This window comes from Chionomys nivalis, chromosome 25, assembly GCF_950005125.1.
Source record: "Chionomys nivalis chromosome 25, mChiNiv1.1, whole genome shotgun sequence".
In the NCBI taxonomy this organism is placed as follows: domain Eukaryota; kingdom Metazoa; phylum Chordata; class Mammalia; order Rodentia; family Cricetidae; genus Chionomys; species Chionomys nivalis.
The window spans coordinates 22,850,809-22,870,081 of record NC_080110.1 but is presented as its reverse complement, the minus strand read 5'-3'; the positions used below and the strand labels follow the sequence as shown (position 1 = coordinate 22,870,081).

The 19,273-nt window shown below is 41.1% G+C and overlaps 1 protein-coding gene and 1 pseudogene across 1 annotated transcript; both read left to right on the top strand.

Moving 5' to 3' along the window:
* The first annotated feature begins 789 nt into the window (after positions 1-789).
* Glipr1l2 (GLIPR1 like 2) lies at positions 790-15,520 on the top strand. The gene is made up of 6 exons (XM_057757419.1): positions 790-1,023; positions 5,380-5,631; positions 7,355-7,458; positions 9,823-9,908; positions 15,137-15,163; positions 15,249-15,520. The coding sequence occupies exons 1-6, from the start codon at positions 790-792 to the stop codon at positions 15,518-15,520; spliced, it is 975 nt and encodes a 324-aa protein (XP_057613402.1).
* Positions 15,521-15,681: 161 nt separating this feature from the next.
* On the top strand, positions 15,682-17,557 carry LOC130866188 (E3 ubiquitin-protein ligase KCMF1-like; annotated as a pseudogene).
* The last annotated feature ends 1,716 nt before the right edge of the window (positions 17,558-19,273 follow it).

Sequence of the window (19,273 nt, the reverse complement as noted above, 5' to 3'; positions counted from 1 at the left end):
GAGAGGAAGGACTGTGTGTTGTCTACTGGTCCTTCTCACTCATTTAATAAGCTGCCTCACTGCATGCACCGAAAGAATAAAGGTACGACTGAAATCATCCTGTGTAGGTTTTTCTGCTTTTCATCACGTGAATCAAAGATAATTTTTAACAATCTTTATAGTTATGCTTGGATAAGACTTAAAGAGAATCTTCTGTCCCTAACAGAGACAACAATAAAAACAATCACAACTCAGTAGATAAGAAAAAAAATGAGCTGGATGCTCGTCCCTAACACGTGAAGAATGACTATTTCCCTTTACACAATTATAAGGTATCTCGGACTTGTCAATCACTCAACACTTGGGGTAGAGACTAATGTTTTATCAGGAAACGAAGACACGCCGTTCAGTGTCCAAAACGAACTCTAGATAATGCTCAATAAGCGTTGTGAAAAATTTACTCGTTTCTTTTCTTTTTTCTTTTTTCTTTTTTTTTTTTTTGTGTGTGTGTGTGTGTGTGTGTGTGGTTTTTCGAGACAGGGTTTCTCTGTCGTGGAACTAGCTCTTGTAAACCAGGCTGGCCTCGAACTCCCAGAGATCCGCCTGCCTCTGCCTCCCGAGTGCTGGGATTATTAGCTCAAGTCTGACTTCGGTCAAAAAGCAGACATTGATCATGAATGTTTTTTTTTCTCCCCGCCCACTTCTCCCTCCTCCTTCTCTTCCCACTTAAGAGCCCTCTGCCGACCCGTACATTGGCAGGTCACCGGGGAGGGCTGGCGCATGTGCACTGACTGTCTTTGGTGGGTGAGCATGAAGCCCCGTCTGCCCTCGTCTTTAGTGGGGAGTGTTCCCTCGCGCCCCCTGACACTAGGGCGTGTGCTCAAGCTGTGGCTGTGTGAGTTGTGGCTCCTACTGATGGGCTCTGGTTTGAACGCCAACTTCCTGCCTCATGAAGAGGATGTGGACTTTATCAACGAGTACGTGAATCTCCACAATGATATCCGAGGCTCCGTCTTCCCCGCAGGGTCTAACCTGCGCTTCATGGTGAGGCCGGAAGGCTGTTTCCCAAACCTCCCACCACCCAGGCCCCTTCTCTAAAGCGTGGGGAAACTGTTGCTCTGATAACATGATCAGTTCCTTGGTCCATAGGACCAAGTGGGGAAGAAGTAGGGGTACCCCTTGGAGGTGCAAATTTTAAGGGACGCCAATTTAAAAATGCTATTTTAATGCAACCGGGTTTTTTTGTTTTGTTTTGTTTTGATTTTTGATTTTTCGATACAGGGTTTCTCCGTAGCTTTTTGGTTCCTGTCCTGGAACTAGCTCTTCTAGACCAGGCTGACCTCGAACTCACAGAGATCCGCCTGCCTGGTGCAACCGGGTTTTTTTTCTAAAAACATTTAAGAATCAATGCGCCCTTATCAATGATCAACCAAGTAACAAAACAAAGAGCGACTACTTGGATCTGAACTAGTAGAAACTGAGACGCTCGGGGTACGACAGATCCTATTTTATTTAAAATTTATTAAAAATTTGGATCTTTTGCCCATTGTAAATGTTTTCCCATTAATTCTGCCTTTAAAAAATAAAACTTGTTTATTAGGGTTTTTTTATTATTATTATTCCTTTTCTTTCCTTCTAGGTTTTCAGGGGTTTTGTTTGTTTGTTTTTAATCACTGGTTTGATTTTTGCTCCCAAGGGCTTGCCTTGGCCCCTTTGTTAGGCTGGATACTTCCAGGATCAGAAGGCATGGGGGCTGCAAGACTCTACAATCAGCAGCTTTTAAAGTAGAGGACTTCAGGGGTCCTACTTACTAGTCAGAGGGTTGGGACCCGAGACATACCTAGCCTTGGGAGGAGATGTGATTCCTCAAATGCCCAAAGGGTCATTAACTGGTTATTGACCCTATTAATTATCTAAAGACACATTGTGATAAAAGAAAAGGACTTTTCTGGCTCCTCACTGCCAGTCTAAATGGGCCTCAAACATCTGGGTAGGAAAACGCCCCTTAGGAAAGGTGTTTGTTCCAAAGACTAAAAGTACATAGAAACTTTGTGAAAGGTAGATTGGCACAGTGGTTCCTTTGGCATTACCCCCTCTCACCCCTTGAACACAGGCTGTCAGCTCTCCCATTGGATAGACAGTTTTATGTGCTTAACGTTCCTTTTTTTTTTATTTTTTTAAATTTATTTATTTCTTTATTAAAGATTTCTGCCTCCTCCCCGCCACCGCCTCCTATTTCCTTCCCCCTCCCCCATTCAAGTCCCCCTCCCTCTTCAGCCCCAAGAGCAGTCAGGGTTCTCTGCCCTGTGGGAAGTCCAAGGACCTCCCACCTCCATCCAGGTCTAGTAAGGTGAGCATCCAAACTGCCTAGGCTCCCACAAAGCCAGTATGTGCAGTAGGATCAAAACCCAGTGCCATTGTTCTTGACTTCTCAGTAGTCCTCATTGTCTGCTATGTTCAGCGAGTCCGGTTTTATCCCATGCTATTTCAGACCCAGTCCAGCTGGCCTTGGTGAGTTCCCGATAGAACATCCCCATTGTCTCAGTGTGTGCATGCACCCCTCGCGGTCCTGAGTTCCTTGCTCGTGCTCTCTCTCCTTCTGCTCCCTGATTTGGACCTTGAGATTTCAGTCCGGTGCTCCAATGTGGGTCTCTGTCTCTGTCTCCTTTCTTCACCTGATGAAGGTTAATATTCAGGAGGATGCCTATATGTTTTTCTTTGGGTTCACCTTCTTATTTAGCTTCTCATTCCTATACTTCCAACCGGTTGCCTATCTGTTGGTAGTAAAAATGTTAAATGCGGGGCTGGAAAGATAGCTCAGTAGTTAGGAGCACTTGCTACTCTTGCAGAGGACTCGGGTTTGATTTCCGCCCCTCGCAGACTACTGTAACCCAAGTTCCAAGGGCCTTCTTTGGGCGACAGGCATGCGGGTGGTGTCACTATGTGCATGCAGGTGAAACATACATGTAAAAATAAAAATAAACATCTGTACAGAGTGTTGAAACTGTGATGAGGTCTACCTCCTTCATGCGTACGCTTTTGGTACTGTCTTAGAAAAAGCATTACCAGATCCAATTTGTTAAGTTTTCTTCCACATTTTCAAAACTACAACAACAACAAAGCATAATTTCAGGTCTTACATCTGTTTGTGATTAATTTTTTGATATAAGGGTCTAATTCCGTTCTTTTTGTGTGGATATCCAACTTTCCCAAGACTTAGTTTAAAGCACTGGGGTTTTTTTGTTTTTTTGTTTAGTTTTGTTTTGCCTATTAAATGGTCTTGGCAGCCTGTACTGTGTGTGTGCAGAAATTTATTGCGGAGCTCCTTAATCTCACCCCACAGTCTGCCAAGCCCTCTTCTGAGTTTATTTTCTTTCAGGACTTTTTCTTTAATACTCTCTAGGGGGTCACACTACTTTACAGAATGTTTGGTGTGGTGAAGGCATGCCAGTGTTAAGTCTCCAAGTCCCTGGCCATAGAAACCAGTCTTTTCAATACTGTCTTCTTTGATTTGCTTTAACAACATTCTATGTTTTTTTTAAAAAAGTTCAGTTTGGTTAAGGTTGTTATTATTTCTTAATGTTATCATGACGGAATTATGTGCCCAGGTTTTCTGTTCAGATTATTTGTTGTTAATGTATATTGATGCATGTATTTGTGTATACTAATTTTATGACTTCCTGTTTTATTCAAATCATTTTTAAATTTCCCTGTAATCAGAATACATCCTTTAATAATTCTCTCAGTCAGGGTGTGAATAATGAGTTCCAGATTTCTGCTTCCCAGGTAACCTTCATTTCTCACTTTGTAAAGCCTTCGCATTGGCGGTATATGTGTGTTGGTACATATGTGTGCAGGCTTACGCGTGTGCATATTTGTTTGCGAGTATATGGAGGCCAAAGGAGATCGCATTGGCGGTATATGTGTGTTTGTACATATGTGTGCAGGCTTACGCGTGTGCATATTTGTTTGCGAGTATATGGAGGCCAAAGGAGATCGCATTGGCGGTATATGTGTGTTGGTACATATGTGTGCAGGCTTACACGTGTGCATATTTGTTTGCAAGTATATGGAAGCCAGAGGAGATCACATAGTGTCTCCCTTGGATGCTGTCAGCCGAATTCTTTTGAGACGGCTTCTCTCACCAAGCTCAAAGTTTATTCAGTTCTGCTGGCAGCCAGCGAGTGACTAATAGGAAAATTACTTGAAAGGATGTCCAATTTTTTAAATGTTTCTAAAAACTAATTTCCAAAACCTTTTTTTAGTAACATTTTACCTTAAAACTTTCGCAGGCTGAGTTTTAGATGTCCACTGATGATTGTCAACTCGAGCTGTCTGTAAAGTAAGAGTTACCAGTGAAACGACAGACTGAGGACAGTGACAAGAGCGTGTAGACTTTGTGGCGCTGGGGAGATAGCTCTCAGTTCATAGACTCACTCTGTTGTGCTCAAGAGACAAGTCGTAATTGTGTTCTAAAGTAAAATGACTGGCTGCTCCAGATGAGAAAGGAAATTTTAAGATGAAAACTTAATGAATGGAGAAAGCTGTCAGAAAGTTTGCAGGAAAGGAGTTTCAGGTATGCAATAGGTAGATTGCAAATGGATGTATTTATCGACAAGATGTTGTATGAGTTCAAATGTCAAAAGAGCTTGACACAAACTAGGGTGTGTGTGAGTGTGTGCGTGTGTTTGTATGTGATACTTGTGTATATGTGTTTGTATGTGTGTGTGCGTGTGTGTGTGTGCACATGTATATGTGTGATGCTTCTGTGTGAGCCTGCAAGTGCATGCCCAAACAGAGGCCAGCAGAGGGCCTTAGGTGTCCTCCTCTCCACTCCTCCTTAAAGATGCGATTTCTCCCTGAATCTAGTGTCCAGTTTTTTCAGCTTGAATGGAAGCCAGGAAGTCCTAACAGTTCCTGTCTCTGCCTCCCCAGCACTAGAAACGCAGCATCTTGAGGACCAAATATACACTGCCCTCTCATCTTATATCTGAAAATAATATTCTATTATAGTGAATGCTCACCAAATAGCTATTAGATGGATATTTCAATTTACTAGGCACAAAAACCAGAATATTAAAAATGTATATTGTGATCAAACTGTAAGTTTATTATGTAATCCTGAAAAGGCTGTAGACAATAGTATTAGAATGAGTGGTTCAATCTCTCACTTGAATATTTCAGTTATAGATGTATTAATGGCCCTTTGTCTTAGGAAGCAGTAATGGCATGAAAAGAAGATTTTCCTACAAATATTGCTCAGAAAACGAGAAGCAGAAAACACGTAAATAGTAAAGAGTTGTTCCAAGAGAGAAAACAAGAAAAAAATATTAGAGCATTAAAACAACATGATTTTTAACTCTCTTGTTTTCTCTGGGTTTTGTATGTGTTTATTTTCAGACTTGGGATGTAGCTTTATCACGTACGGCTAGGGCATGGGGGAAGAAATGTCTGTATCAGCGTAATACTCATTTAGACAAAGCCCACGAGTCCCATCCCGTATTTAATGGTATCGGTGAAAACATGTGGGTTGGCCCTGAAAATGAATTTACCGCAAGCATCGCCATCAGAAGCTGGCATGAAGAAAAGAAAAGTTATAATTTTCAAAATGACACTTGCCTTGAGGATGAAAACTGTTCCCATTATATTCAGGTATCTGGTTTATATATTGTCATTAAATTAGTAGTTTTTTAATTGCTTTGCCTAGTTTTCTGCTTTAAGTTTATAAACTCAAATGATAAAATTACTCCTTTGTCTTAAACGTCTGCCATTCCATCTATTATGTGAAAAATACAAGAAATAAGCGTTGTCTGCATACCTGAAGATCAAGGGGGTTGTTCTGAAACTAGCACATGGTAGAAATGCTGGGGAGACTCTTAAAGAAGATAGTTTACAAATTGCTGACCATGCGCAAGCATAAAAGATGTCTTAATGCCCACAGATCAGTAGGTAGACTGTAGCTAATCGGCTGACTTCTAGTGTTATTTCCACCACCCATGCCCAGAACTCCAGATGTCCTCCTTACCTTCCAGAAAGTCTCAATCGCCTTTAATTTTCTGTACCCATTTCTATTATTTTACACAGTAACTGAAACACGGAGAACAGAGACCTTGTCTCTTTATCCACATACTCTCCCAACAACATGACTCTGCTCAGTTTCTTCTCAGTTTACGTCAGAAATTAAAAAGATTTTGAATGAACATGAATTTGTTTAAAACATGACATGATCTCAACCAGCTTACATCGTATTCCATTTAAAACATAATTTTGAAATTATGGATTTGAACTCCACTCTTTTTTAACAAATGAATTCTTCTAAGAATTTTTGATCCATTCTTTTTTTTATTAGTTCCTCCTTATTATACATAGCAAGGCTAGACTCCTTAATATAATTTTAATCCCCTTCCTGTTACTATACTGTTTTCTCTTCTGTAATTCAAGCCGCCAAGACATTCTTGTCCCTTATATTAGACCTGCTAGACTTTGCTCCAACTCTTATATTTTATTATATTATTTTGTTATTTTTGCAGTAATGGGAATAGCTTCCCAGAACCTCACACATGTTACTTGGCAAGTGGTCTCACTTAGATTTTTGTCTCTTTTCTTTAATATATCACTATATTTCTTCAATAATTAAAATTTTACAACAACATAAGTTGGTTAAAAATTAAGTAGGAGATAGAAATGGTTCCCCTTCCCCACAAGTTATGAGCCAAAAGAACTTTCTTCTTACTTGAAATTTTACTAATACTTGAGATTACACAGAGAATTTCTGGAATGCCTCTCATTATTCCAGTCCCTTTCCCCTTGTAATTCAGGGTCTGTTTCTCTGTAATAGGGAACAGATCTCCTCTAGGTCTTTCCGAATGCAAAGCCCATACTTTGTTTCATTTTGTGGTCCAGCTTCCTCTATAAGAGGAAAGACAGATGCTGGGGCATTGTCGCTCTCACATCTTCCTTCCTGCCTGTAGCCCTATTATTTCTCTTTTCTCCCTTCTGCTAGAAACTTCCACCTCTACAAAACTCTTCATCTTCTCTCTCTGATCTTTCTTTCTGACTGCCAAAGACGTAAAACTGTCCAATTTAATCAGGTATTGGCAAATTGCCTCTTCAGTGGTGATTTCCACTGGCTAAAAGCTTGGTCCTGCATCAGTGTTCTTCAGCCGTTTCCATCATAAGAAACTATGACAATGTTGATGTAACCACATTTGGGAAATGCTCCCCGAGTCCATGACAGTGCTTTGCCTGGGTCGAAAAGCAGTTTTGGATCATGCTTGAATTTCTTGGTTAAAGATTCTGTGTGGATGGAATATAGTATGTATAGTGTAAGTACTGCTAAATGAATTTTACATTGTCTTTGACATGCTTGTTTCAGCTTGTTTGGGACAACTCCTACAAAGTTGGTTGTGCTGTTACTCCATGCCCAAGAATTGGAAATATCCACTTTGCAGCACTTTTCATATGCAACTATGCACCAGGGTGAGTGATTTTAAAGCAATAATCCTTACTTGTGATGTGTGTTTGAAAAGAACTCCACAGCGTTATCCTGTGACCTCCACAGTCACACCACGGCACCCTATCTATGTGTGTGTGTGTATGTGCGCACACACAGCAATAACTAAATAAGCAAAATTTAATGTTTAAAATTCTCTGGAGTTGTGTGAACTTAGCACATCTGAGAAGGGGGTAACTATGGTTAGAGGTTGAGGTGAAGAGTGGGTGTAAGTAGATAAAACTGAAAAAACGATGCCATGTTAAAGATCCTGGAATTGATTTGGGGAGCGGCAAAGTCATTGGAAGGTCATAAGCGATTGTCTGCCATGATCTCATTTATACTTTGTAAGGAATGTTTTATTTGTATTACTCTAGGTGCTCCGTAGAGCATAGACTACAGAGAGAGCACGTGCAATCAGGGTAACCCCTTAATGCAGACACACACAGTAATATCTGGAGCAGGGGCTTAGCACATGGACTGGCTTTCTACCGCTGCACACTAAATAGCACAAACACAGTGCTTATGAACAGCATTCCCTTGCTATCAAGACTCTTAGGTCATGAGTTCCATCACGTAACAGCTGGGTTTAGTGCTTAGGGCCTCCGAGACAAAAATCAGTGTGTCTACTACGTTATCAATGGGGGCAATCTGTTCCAAACTCCTTCAAGCTGAATTCATTGAGAATTCAGTTCCTTGAGGCTTGTTGGACTCAATGTTTCCATTTGCCTCCTGAATGTCAGCCAAGCATGTCTCTCATCTGCTAAAAGCTCTGCATTCCTTGATACATCACACACACACACACACACACCCATCAGGTAAGCAAAAGCCAAGCCTCATACTTCAAATGTTTGATTTCTCTACTGTAATCAACCAAAGAAAACTCTGCTTTTAAAACATGCTAGTGATTAGCTCAAGCTCACATTATTATGCCAGGTGAGAAAATTATGAATAAAATCCATAGTCTTCAGTGTCCCAAGACTTACATATAAAGAGCTAGAGGATCTTGTGGGGGTTTTTTTTTAGCAATATATCATACTATTTTTTAAAGAACATTTTTATTACCTTTTTGGTGATTTCATACAGTGTACCTTGACCACCTTTACTCTCACTGCAAACCCCGCCTCCTTCCTGCCTCCACTTCCTGTCCTATTTACTTGTTTATAGAAGAGACTCTCACAGCAGACGTCCTGGCCGCTGGCTCTTACAGTCGTTCTGCTCCCTTTCTATGAAGTTCCCTGAGCCTTTAGTTAGAGGTTGTGTTGTAAAGGTATTAATTAACTGGGGGCAGGTACCCTATAGTCAGTTGGTTTCTGCATTCGGACCAGTTATGACTTTCTGTAACAGTCTCTTTATTAGAGTTCTATAGAGCAGCAAAACTTACAGGACGAATAAGATAGATAGATTAGATAGATAGATAGATAGATAGATAGATAGATAGATAGATAGATAGATAGATAGTTTGTTGGAATATCTTATAGGCTGCAATCTAGCTAATCCAACAATGGCTGGCTGTGAACGTATGTCCAGGAATCCAGTAGATGCTCAGTTCACAAGCCTGGAACTCTCAGCTGCTTTTCAACATGTGCTAGAATCCCCCAAAGCAGGCTCTCATGCCAGTCAAGGAATGAACGTGCTAGCAAGCAGAGGGCAGGCATGCAAAAAGCAAAAGCTTCCTTTTTCCATGTCCAACAGAAGGTGTAGCCCAGATTATAAGTGCATCTCCCATCCCAGGGTCCAGATTAGAGGAGTTCATCTTCCTACCTCAAAGGTCCGAACTGGAAGTGGATTCCCCCACTTTAAGCCGAGCAAAAACATATCACAGGCGTAGCTGCCCTGTCTGGATTATAGTTCATTCTGGATGGAGTCATATTGACCACCAAGCACAGGCATCATAGTCTCTGTCTGCTGCCTAGAAAAGCGTCTTTGGTGAGTGTAAACCGCACTTTTCTGTGTGTGTAAGAATAACTCCTTAGACCACGGTGAGAAACTCCCCTGATTTAGGCAAGTGACAGCAATAGGCTCTCCTCTGAGTCCCATGGCCTTGCCAGCCATAGGAACTCAGTGCACAGTCAATCAGGGCTCAGCCCAATTAGGTGGCTGCTAATGGACCCCGAGGTTAGTCACCTAACAGCATTGTGAATCGAGCTTCAGTGAACACTGATATGCAGATATCTCTGCCTGCCGTATATCTGCTCACAGTTGAGTCTATTTCCTTAACTAGGTCATCTTCCTCAAATAGTAAAATGGGAAAACGTTGTTCAATTGGCATAAATTAATAACATAAATTTAATAAGCAATAAATGGCATAAAAACTGAGCCTTTTATTACTTTCTACTTTTTTTTTCTAGAGGAACGCTGACAAGGAGGCCTTATCAAGCAGGGGCAGTTTGTTCCCGGTGTGACAGTGCCGACAGATGCACAGACTTTCTATGCAGTAAGATAAAATAAATCCATAAGATGTAAGACCGTAAGATATCAGAGTGGCTGACACTCACTTTATTGTGCTGTTATTATGATCCCGACTCTAATGCTGTCACTATTCTGTCGCTATACTGTGCATCTATAGGTATTTCCAAACTGCAGAGCCTTCTTTGCTCTCCTTGGCCCCACTGCTTCCTGTAAGGAAACAGGTATCCCAGGGTTAAGGAAAGAGAACTAACAGTTACTCTCTGAATGAACTTCACAACTAAGTCCTTAAATAGTGGCTATTTTGATCTGTCAACATGAGAAGGATGCAAATAGATCCATATCTGTCCCCATGCACAAAACTCAAGTCCAAATGGATCAAAGACTTCAATATAAATCCAGCTACACTAAACCTCATAGAACAGAAAGTGCAGAATAACCTTGAATGCATGGGCATAGGAGATACTTCCTAAATATAACATCAGTAGCAGACACTGAGACCAACAATAAATAAATGGGACCTCCTGAAACTGAGAAGCTTCTGTAAGGCAAAGGACACAGTTAACAAGACAAAATGGCAGCCTATTGAATGGGAAAAACATCTTCACCAATCCCATATCAGATAGAGGGCTGATCTCTAAAATATACAAAAAAAACTCAATAATCCAATAAAAAAAAGGGGTACAGACCCAAACAGAGAACTCTCAACAGATCAATCTAAAATAGTTGAAAGACAACTAAGGAAATGCTCAACATCCTTAGCCATCAGAGAAATGCAAATCAAAACAACTCTGAGATTCCATCTTACATCTGTAAGAATGGCCAAGATCACGTCATAGCTCTCCTTCTGGCTTTGTGTGTGACATAGACAGGAGAGCTTGTGTTGTATCCACTCGGTTCCTTGAAGCGCTCGTGACTTTTCACTGAAAATTTGTTTTTAGTCTTTAGAGATGAAAGGTCATTCTGTTATCCCCTCCAACATCAAAGACTCTTCTGTCATTTCTAGTTTGTTACATCATCGTGGTTGTCACTGTATTTCTCAGTTCTAAAATTTTCATTTGGTTCCTCTCTAAAATACAGGTGATATTTTCCGCCTGACCTTTTCTTTGAAGGATGTTTTCTAATAATTTCAATATCTGTTTTATCTTGTCATTGGTGATTATTACATACCTTTCTCATTTGAGTTGAAAATTTCATGACCAAATTATATCTCAGATATATTGGAATATTTCATTATAAAATATTTGTTCCTTATTTAAATTTTATGTAGGATATTAATATTATTCTATTTTGAAATTAAAATATATCATTTTATACTTTACCTTTTCTCCTTCAAGCCCCATTCACCCCTGCTCGCTCTCAAATCCATGGCTTCTATTCGCTTTAATTGTCATTACAAATATATATATGTGTGTGTGTGTGTGTGTGTGTGTATGTGTATGTATATTTGTATGTGTATATTACTAAATACTTAAATATAGTCTCCTCAGTCTATATGTTACTTGTATGTATATGATTTCAAGACTGGCCACTTGATAGTTGATCAAGAAAATTGAGGGAATCTTCCCTGAGAGAGACTGTTTTTTCCTGCTTTCAGCATTCCTTAGTTACTTATTTCGTTGTCAAGGGTTTCCTACTCCTTCAGCCAAAGCCAAAGTCCTCTTTCGAGTTCTGCCCAAACCAGAAAATTCACAGCATTGGAGGAAGTATTGCGTTTCAGTGGGGAAGTACTAGAAATGGGAAAGCCAGTAGACACAGCAGTTCATCGGTACTTTGAATCCTGACGTTCTCTCTCAGTCTGCCTTCAGATAGTTGCTCATCAGAGTTATCATAATGATCTCCCATGAATCCTATGCTACATGTATATTTTATTCTATAATGTTTTATTCTATAATGGGCAAGAAAAGTTAAAATATGGCTTCTACCATCTTCTTTAGAACCACAACTGTAAGTTCAGTTCCTAAGCAGTGATTAAGTTCCACTGTTACGCTTTCTCTTTGAAAACCACTGGGAATCAGAAGGAAGAAATAAGTATGTTTTGTCTTCATTAGAACTGAGTTATTTCTTTCACTGTCCTACATCTGTCCAAAAGCAGTCAGGTTTCAAGACTGTGTCTGCAGTTGTAGATCCCAAATCCAAAGGAAGACATTTTCAAGCTTCAGATAGAAGACCCGAGACACAAACTCCCAAGTCCTTTTCTCACAGAATAGGGCCAAAGCACAGAGCCTGGACTCAACCTCTCATCAACATTTTTCCACCAATGAAAAACATAAGAGCCCATCTACAGTCGAGAGAGTAGTGCTGTCCAGGTTTAAGTTTATCCAGGATGTAAAGATGTTCCTTTCTGAGGAAGGGTAATCCAGTAATTAGCAAATGGTTACTACTAATTATTAGTTAAGATGGGGGTGGTGCCTACGGTCCTGTGTGGCTACTAAGAGCAGAGAAAAGGCAACAAAACCAGCAATTCTCTTTTCTTCAGTAACCACTGGGGCTCCTGTTCCTTTGTGTCTCCCTCTGGCTTGCAGCAATGTCTTCAGAACTAGGCTATCTAGTTCTCCTACAGCTTCCAAATATTGTAGTTGTTCTAATGAATAGCAAATTCTAAAACTACGCAGAAGATAGCGTTCGTAGAATTCTTGTTTCTGGTTTCAGCTCTACAGTAAAGATTGGGCTTTGCACAGGTGTTGCAGCAATTCCACACTCACAAGGTGACATTCTCACTTAAGGGGAAAACATCGATTTGTCTTCAACTTCCGTACTGTATGTTCAGAACAAAGAAACAGTGGAATGAGGCCTATTTTGCCTTTACATGTAGAGAGTTAACCAAAAATCTATACATAGCTAAACTTTGTATATAATTTAAAGACAATTTTTTTTTCTGGGAGCAGCAGGAACTGTTGATATGCAGTTCACGTGAGTGCTTCCCCAACAAACTCCTGAAGATGATGGGGGTTGGAGGATGCAGTGAAAGATATTAGTAAGAATGACATCATAATTAATAGACTTTTAAAAACCTGACCATTATTATTACCAAGAGAATGTAACAAAAAATTAGCAACATGAAAAATGACATAATTAAGCCAGATGTGGTGATGCACACCTTTAATCCCAACACTTCAGAGGCAGAGGCAGGTGGATCTCTGTGAGTTCAAGGTCAGCCTGGGCTACAGAGCTAGTTCCAGGACAGCTATGACTGTTACACAGAGAAACCCTGTCTCAAAAAAATAAAAGAAAGAAAATAAAGAGGAAAAAGGAGAGAGAGATAATTGACACAGTGTGCATATATGAAATTGTGAAAAAATAAAAATAATAAAATATAAAAATTATGTAATTGATAAAATGAGAGAAGAAAGATACAGATTTTGATGTTCATATCCTTTATATCCAAGGACCAAAATTAAGACTTAAAAGGTGATAGACATGGGCTGTAAAAAATGCTGAGTGATCAGGTGGCTCAGTGGTCAGGTGGCTCGATGGTCAGGAAGATCAGTGGTCAGGAACCTCAGTGGTCAGAAGGCTCAGTGGTCAGGAATCTCAGTGATCAGGAATCTCAGTGGTCAGGAGGCTCAGTGGTCAGATGGCTCAGTGGTCAAGTGGCTCAGTGGTCAAGTGGCTCAGTGGTCAGGTGGCTGAGCCTCAGTGGTCAGGAACCTCAGTAGTCAGAAAGATCAGTGGTCAGGTTGCTCAGTGGTCAGGAATCTCAGTGATCAGGTGGCTCAGTGGTCAGGAGGCTCAGTGGTCAGGAGCCTTAGTGGTCAGGAGGCTCAGTGATCAGGAGGCTGTGTGGTCAGGTAGTTCAGTGATCAGGAGGCTCAGTGGTCAGCCAGCTCAGAGGTCAGGAGGCTCTGTGGTCAGGTGGTTCAGTGGTCAGGGAGCTCAGTGGTCAGGTGGCTCAGTGGTCAGGCAGCTCAGAGGTCATGAAGCTCAGTAGTCAGATAGCTCAAAGCCACCAGTAACTCCAGTTCCATGAGACACCACACCTTCTAGCCTCCCTTACCCACATGAACTAAAACCTTTTCTTCGAGAGCAGATAAACAATGTATCTACAAATAAATTTAAATTTGTCTAAATATTTAACAAAATACAAATGTAAAAGAATGTAACAAAAGGAAACTAATGGTGACAAATGAAGAACAGTGGCAAGGAAGAAGATGCTGTGACATCACTGCCTCTGCTAACCGGTCTTTACGTGCATCACCCGTGCGGCAGGAAGAGACCCTGCACACCAGATGGAACAGGATTCCTTTTTAAAGATGGTCTGATAGAGAGAGCCGCCTCATAAACTGTGAAGGGCCAACACCAAGATGCTAAAATGACAGCGAAGGCGCAGCAGAGTTCAGGAGCCTAAGAAATAAACTCTAAACTTCACCATAGAGACGCTACCAACGTAAGACAAAGCCCTCATTGGCACTGCACTGTCCACCTGTGCCCACTAGTGACCCTCTCACTGCAAGTCAAGAATGATTGGCTTAGAAAGAGTGGCTCCAGGTGGGAGGGGAGGCGGGGAGGAACGAGAACTGTAATCAGGGTTATTATGTGAGAAAAGAATCTGTTTTCAGTAGAAGGAAAAATAATGATGATCTGACCCTCTCCACCCAGTTAAGCTCATAAAAAGGAATTTGTCTATTTTCAAATGTAATTATCTCATTGAAAAAAAAATAAAGTCAATGAATCCCAGGTGGTGGACTTGACCTTGCTGTTTCAGAAACGAAAAAAAAACTGAGAGTTATATGAGAAATGAATAGATCCATATTGATTTGGAATAATATAAATGGGAGGGGCCCTTAGCCGGTCGAAGTGAAGTGTTTAGCTAAGGTGACACAATGCTTCGAGACGTCATCAGTCCTAGAATCCATATCTCCTTAGCTCTGTGTTTCTCTATCCAACCAGGCTGGCTTCTACAAAAAGAATATTGTATACTTATTGGCTACTAGTCAGAACAGGACATCAAAGACTTTAGATCCGTGGGTCTCAACCTTCCTAATGCTGTCACCCTTTAATACAGTTCCCCGTGTTGTGGTGATTCCCAACCATAAAATTATTTTCATCACTACTTCATAACTGTAATTTTGCTACTGTTATGAATCTTGAGCTAATATCTGCTATGTAAGATATCCAATATGCGACCCCAGGTTGAGAACCACTGCCTTGGAGTCTAAGAGCATGAAGGATGGGTGCAGTGCTGTTGGGAATATTCTTATAGAAAGTAGGGGGAAAATGTATGCATTTCTTTACAGACTTTATTTTTCTTTCTAGGTAACGCAGATCGTGACCAAGCTACATGTATGTATTGTTGTCCTTTATTTCTTAAACAAATTAGCCACTTCACATGAAATCTAGCTTTCTTCCATTTCTCGTGTATCTACAGATTACCAGTTCTGGTACCCGCCTTGGGAAGTGCCCCGCCCCCTTGTGTGCGATCCTCTGTGCTTGTTTACCGTTTTCCTGAGAGGGGCGTGTTTCATGCTGTGCGTTATCGTTGTCTTCGTCATACAGTCTCGATTTCCAGATGTCTTAGCCGAAAAGCAGATGCTCTCCGACAGTAGATTTTCAACAGAGGAGGAAATGAGGAGCAAGGAAGAAGAAGACGAGACGGAGGGGGCCAGTGAGGAAGGAGAGGAAGAGGAAGATGAAGGCTAGAGAGAGGATGACCTAACAGAAGCCAAAGCCCAGTAGAAAAAAAAAATACCAGAGCATTGGAAATAGAATGCTGAACTTTAAGAAGAAAATATACAAACCTCACCTGTAATATTTTTCCATTTTTCTACACTTATTTAACAAATTTAAGTTGGAAAGCACAAATGGTGTGAATTGAAAGCTTGTGTTGTACAGAAAATATTAAGCTCTTCAAGACAGATAACCATAACAACAAAAGGTTGACTTAAAAGTTCTTTGTGGTATCTGATAGAAAGAGGGAATGTTTATATTTCCATCTCTCTGAGTAGCCTTTTTATATGTGTTAACAAGTATCTGAAGTATTAAGTTAATGAAATCACCCATGTAAATAAGGTGCTTAGAACCACTCCAAGTTTACAATAGTCATTTGATAAATATTAGCTTGTTCTTACTATTATTATTATTATTATAATTAACAGTAGTAGTGTATGTGATATTCCCATGTGATATCAAAACATAAAATGTTGTTTATGTATATTTGTGAAACAGTTTCCTTGGCACAGTTAGAAGATAAAATGTATATAATTCCTACTTCGTGGTCAGTAATTCATCAAAGACTTTCTGCAGTTTTTGTCTTATAGGTCCAATAAATCCAAAAACAATTCATTGTAAATAAGCAATATGGCTGCTTTTAAGTTTATATGATAAAGTGCACTTCAAGTAATTATTGTTAGAATGTTTAGATTCCCGACCCGCGCTGTCCCATTGCAGCCAGCCGATGATGCTGCGGGAGCGCTCCCCTGCCCACCCCGCCCCAGCAGCCCAACCTAGGAGTTGAGTGGGAGTTGGCCCCCTGGGCCGGAGCAGAGATAGGAGCCCCTGGTGCGGACACACCATTGGCCGCCTGGGTCCGGGAGGGGCCATGCCACCAGCATCTGAGTTAGGGTGTCCCCACATGAAGGTGTCAGCTGTGATGCATGTTTAAAAGGAAACTTTCGAGGTCGCAGATACAAGGGTTTACTTTGCTACGATTACAATCTTTGTGCATCTTGTTATGAAAGCGGGCAACAGCAACAAGGCATACAACTGACCACCCGATACAGTGCATATTATTAACAAGGGTAGATTTTGATTTGTGCAATGGTGGGGAAGCTTTCTCTTCTGTAGAGCAGCCACAGTCTTTTACTTGTCCCTATTGTGGAAAAAACGGGCTACTCGGAAACATGTCTTCAAGAACTTGTTACTTCTCAACATGCAGAAGCATCAACAGAAGTGATTTGTCCGATATGTGCAGCGTTACCTGGAGGCGATCCTAATCTAGTCACAGGTGACTTCGCCGCTCTTCTGACACCTGAACACAGAGCCCCTAGAGGTTTAGATGAATTGAGTGGTATTTCACCCTGGCTGGGGGCTGGGAGGCCCTCGCCCTCCTAGATCAAACACGCATTTACCGCTCCGTGGGCGGGCTCTCCTCTTCGCCGATTTTCTACTCTCCAAGCAGTAAGGAAGGAAGGCATGGATCCTATAGCTGAGCCATTTATCCCAGTGAGATGTTTTGAAGGACAGCTTAACTCTTCAGGGCCTTCCGCTTCTCAGTTGCAACAATTGCAGATGCAGCTGTGACTTGAGCAGCAGCATGCGCAGGCAGCAGAGCAACAACGGGAGACAGCTCGCAACGCCGCCGGTGCACTAACACAAGCTGTGTCACCACTACAATCATACAGTCCACAGCCACAGCCAACACAGCCAACATGGAGAACAGCCGGCAGGCTCTCCAGAACTCCCAGTTCCTATTAACAAGGTTGAATGATCCCAAAATGTCTGCAGCCGAGAGCCAGTCCATGGAAAGCGAGCATGCAGACCGCAGCCTGTTTGTCCAGTAGTTCCTTCTGTCCACATTAGTGCGTGAAGAGATCTCGTCATCAAATGAGGACGAACGGGGGTAGATGGCAGATTCTGGTGCTATGGGCTGTGTAGATATTATGCCTTTAGATGTTGCTTCAGAAAACCTAAATTTAAAAGAGTAATAATGAAGATGAGCCTCCACCACCTCCTCTTTGATAACCTCCCCACTCGCAGACAATGTCCTCTGTGCTGTATTTGCCAATGGAAGTGGACAACAGCTATCCTGGGTTTGTTTGGTGATTGTAATTTCAGGTCTGTCACTCTTGTTACATTGTGGACATTCAAAAGGAAGAAAGAAAAGATATTTGATAATCATTTATACTTCACTAATTTTTACTTCTAGCAGGGAAATGTAGGTAGCAGCGCAGGGTGATCTCTGCTTCCTGTACCTCGACATGCAAAAGGCTCTCCTAAGACTCCACATTCAAACTGAAGAGGAAATTGAAATCTCGAATGAAGCTCCTGTATGTATTTATGAATATTAATGAATAAATACTGCTTGGGTGGTTTACCTAAAAAAAAAAAAAAGAATGTTTAGTAGAAGTTTACAGTTACAGGAAAAATAAGTTTACAACATGAATGGAAATACTAAGAATTTAATTCAATCAAATTTTAGCCTGGCAAAATATACAAAATAGCATCTTGTCTTATAAACCCTGGGCATTTCTAGTTATGATTATCATTATATTAAAAGCATTTTCTAAAGACAGGCAAAAGATAATTACACAAAAACAACAACAAATAAGAAAAAGAACCATGACCCTAGACTACCCTCCTTGACCTAAGTTTCTAGAGCTTTGCTATTTGTTTCATTTCCCTGGTTTTCTGAGGGAACTAAATTTTAGAAATTGATTTTTTTTTCCCATGATAGAGCCACCAGCTTCTTCTATCCCGCATTCTGGGGGAAAGGGTCAGGCAGAGAAATGGAGACGCACTCTGAGGTGACAACTGATGGTTATTATTGTGCGCTTGCATTCAAGGGTCGGGTAGAGAATGGAGATACTCTCTGTAGTGAGTGTCCGGGTTGGTATTAATGTTCGCTTGTATTCTGCTCCACTGCGTCCCAAAGCACCTCCATGCAATGAATACTCAGAGCCACCCTGTGAAGCTATTTTTGTTTCTATGTTTAAGATGAGACATGTGACTTTGATATGTGAAATGGTTTAGCTAAAGCAGAACTGACAGCAACTTAATCTCTGAACATTTTGATGCATTTATAATTGTAAATTCTTTCTGACACTACATTCAGTTGCCACATTTGGCCTGCTGCTTGGTCTAGATCAGATATACATAGCAGTGTGCTGTAGCCTTCAGCACACTGGCTGTTCATACCCACCTGTCACATCACCACATTGGGTAAGGGTGTCCCATGTCCCTGAATTTTCTTTCCCCAGTTTTTCTCGAGCCCTCATATCTCATGTTCTGGGACCCTCAGCTTCTAATTTTCCTTTTTAGTAAGCAAACTTCAGGCTAATCTCTTCTGTGAGCCTACGAGATTCACACAAGACCCAGGGGTGTCTGGGAGAATTAACCTCTCTTCTGTTTCCATGGCACTGAGTTCAGGAACACAGTTTCATCAAGGTATTCTTGCCTTCCCTGAAAATGTGTCCTGGGGAATACACAAACATCTGGCTCATGCCTTAAAGTATTTAAAGATGTCTTAAACATCTCAAGAGTCCTGAGATGCCACTGGCCCCTGTAGAGTTATCTCTGTAAGTATTTGCAGAAGGAATGGTCACATGTGTCTAGGCTGAGAGAAAGAAAGATAAGCTTCTGTAGTGGCCTTTTTCCTGTGGATGGGGAGAGTCCCTGTTCTCCAGGAGGTAACCCCTCACCTGTAAGTATGCTCTGTAAGTAAGCCCGATAATCCTT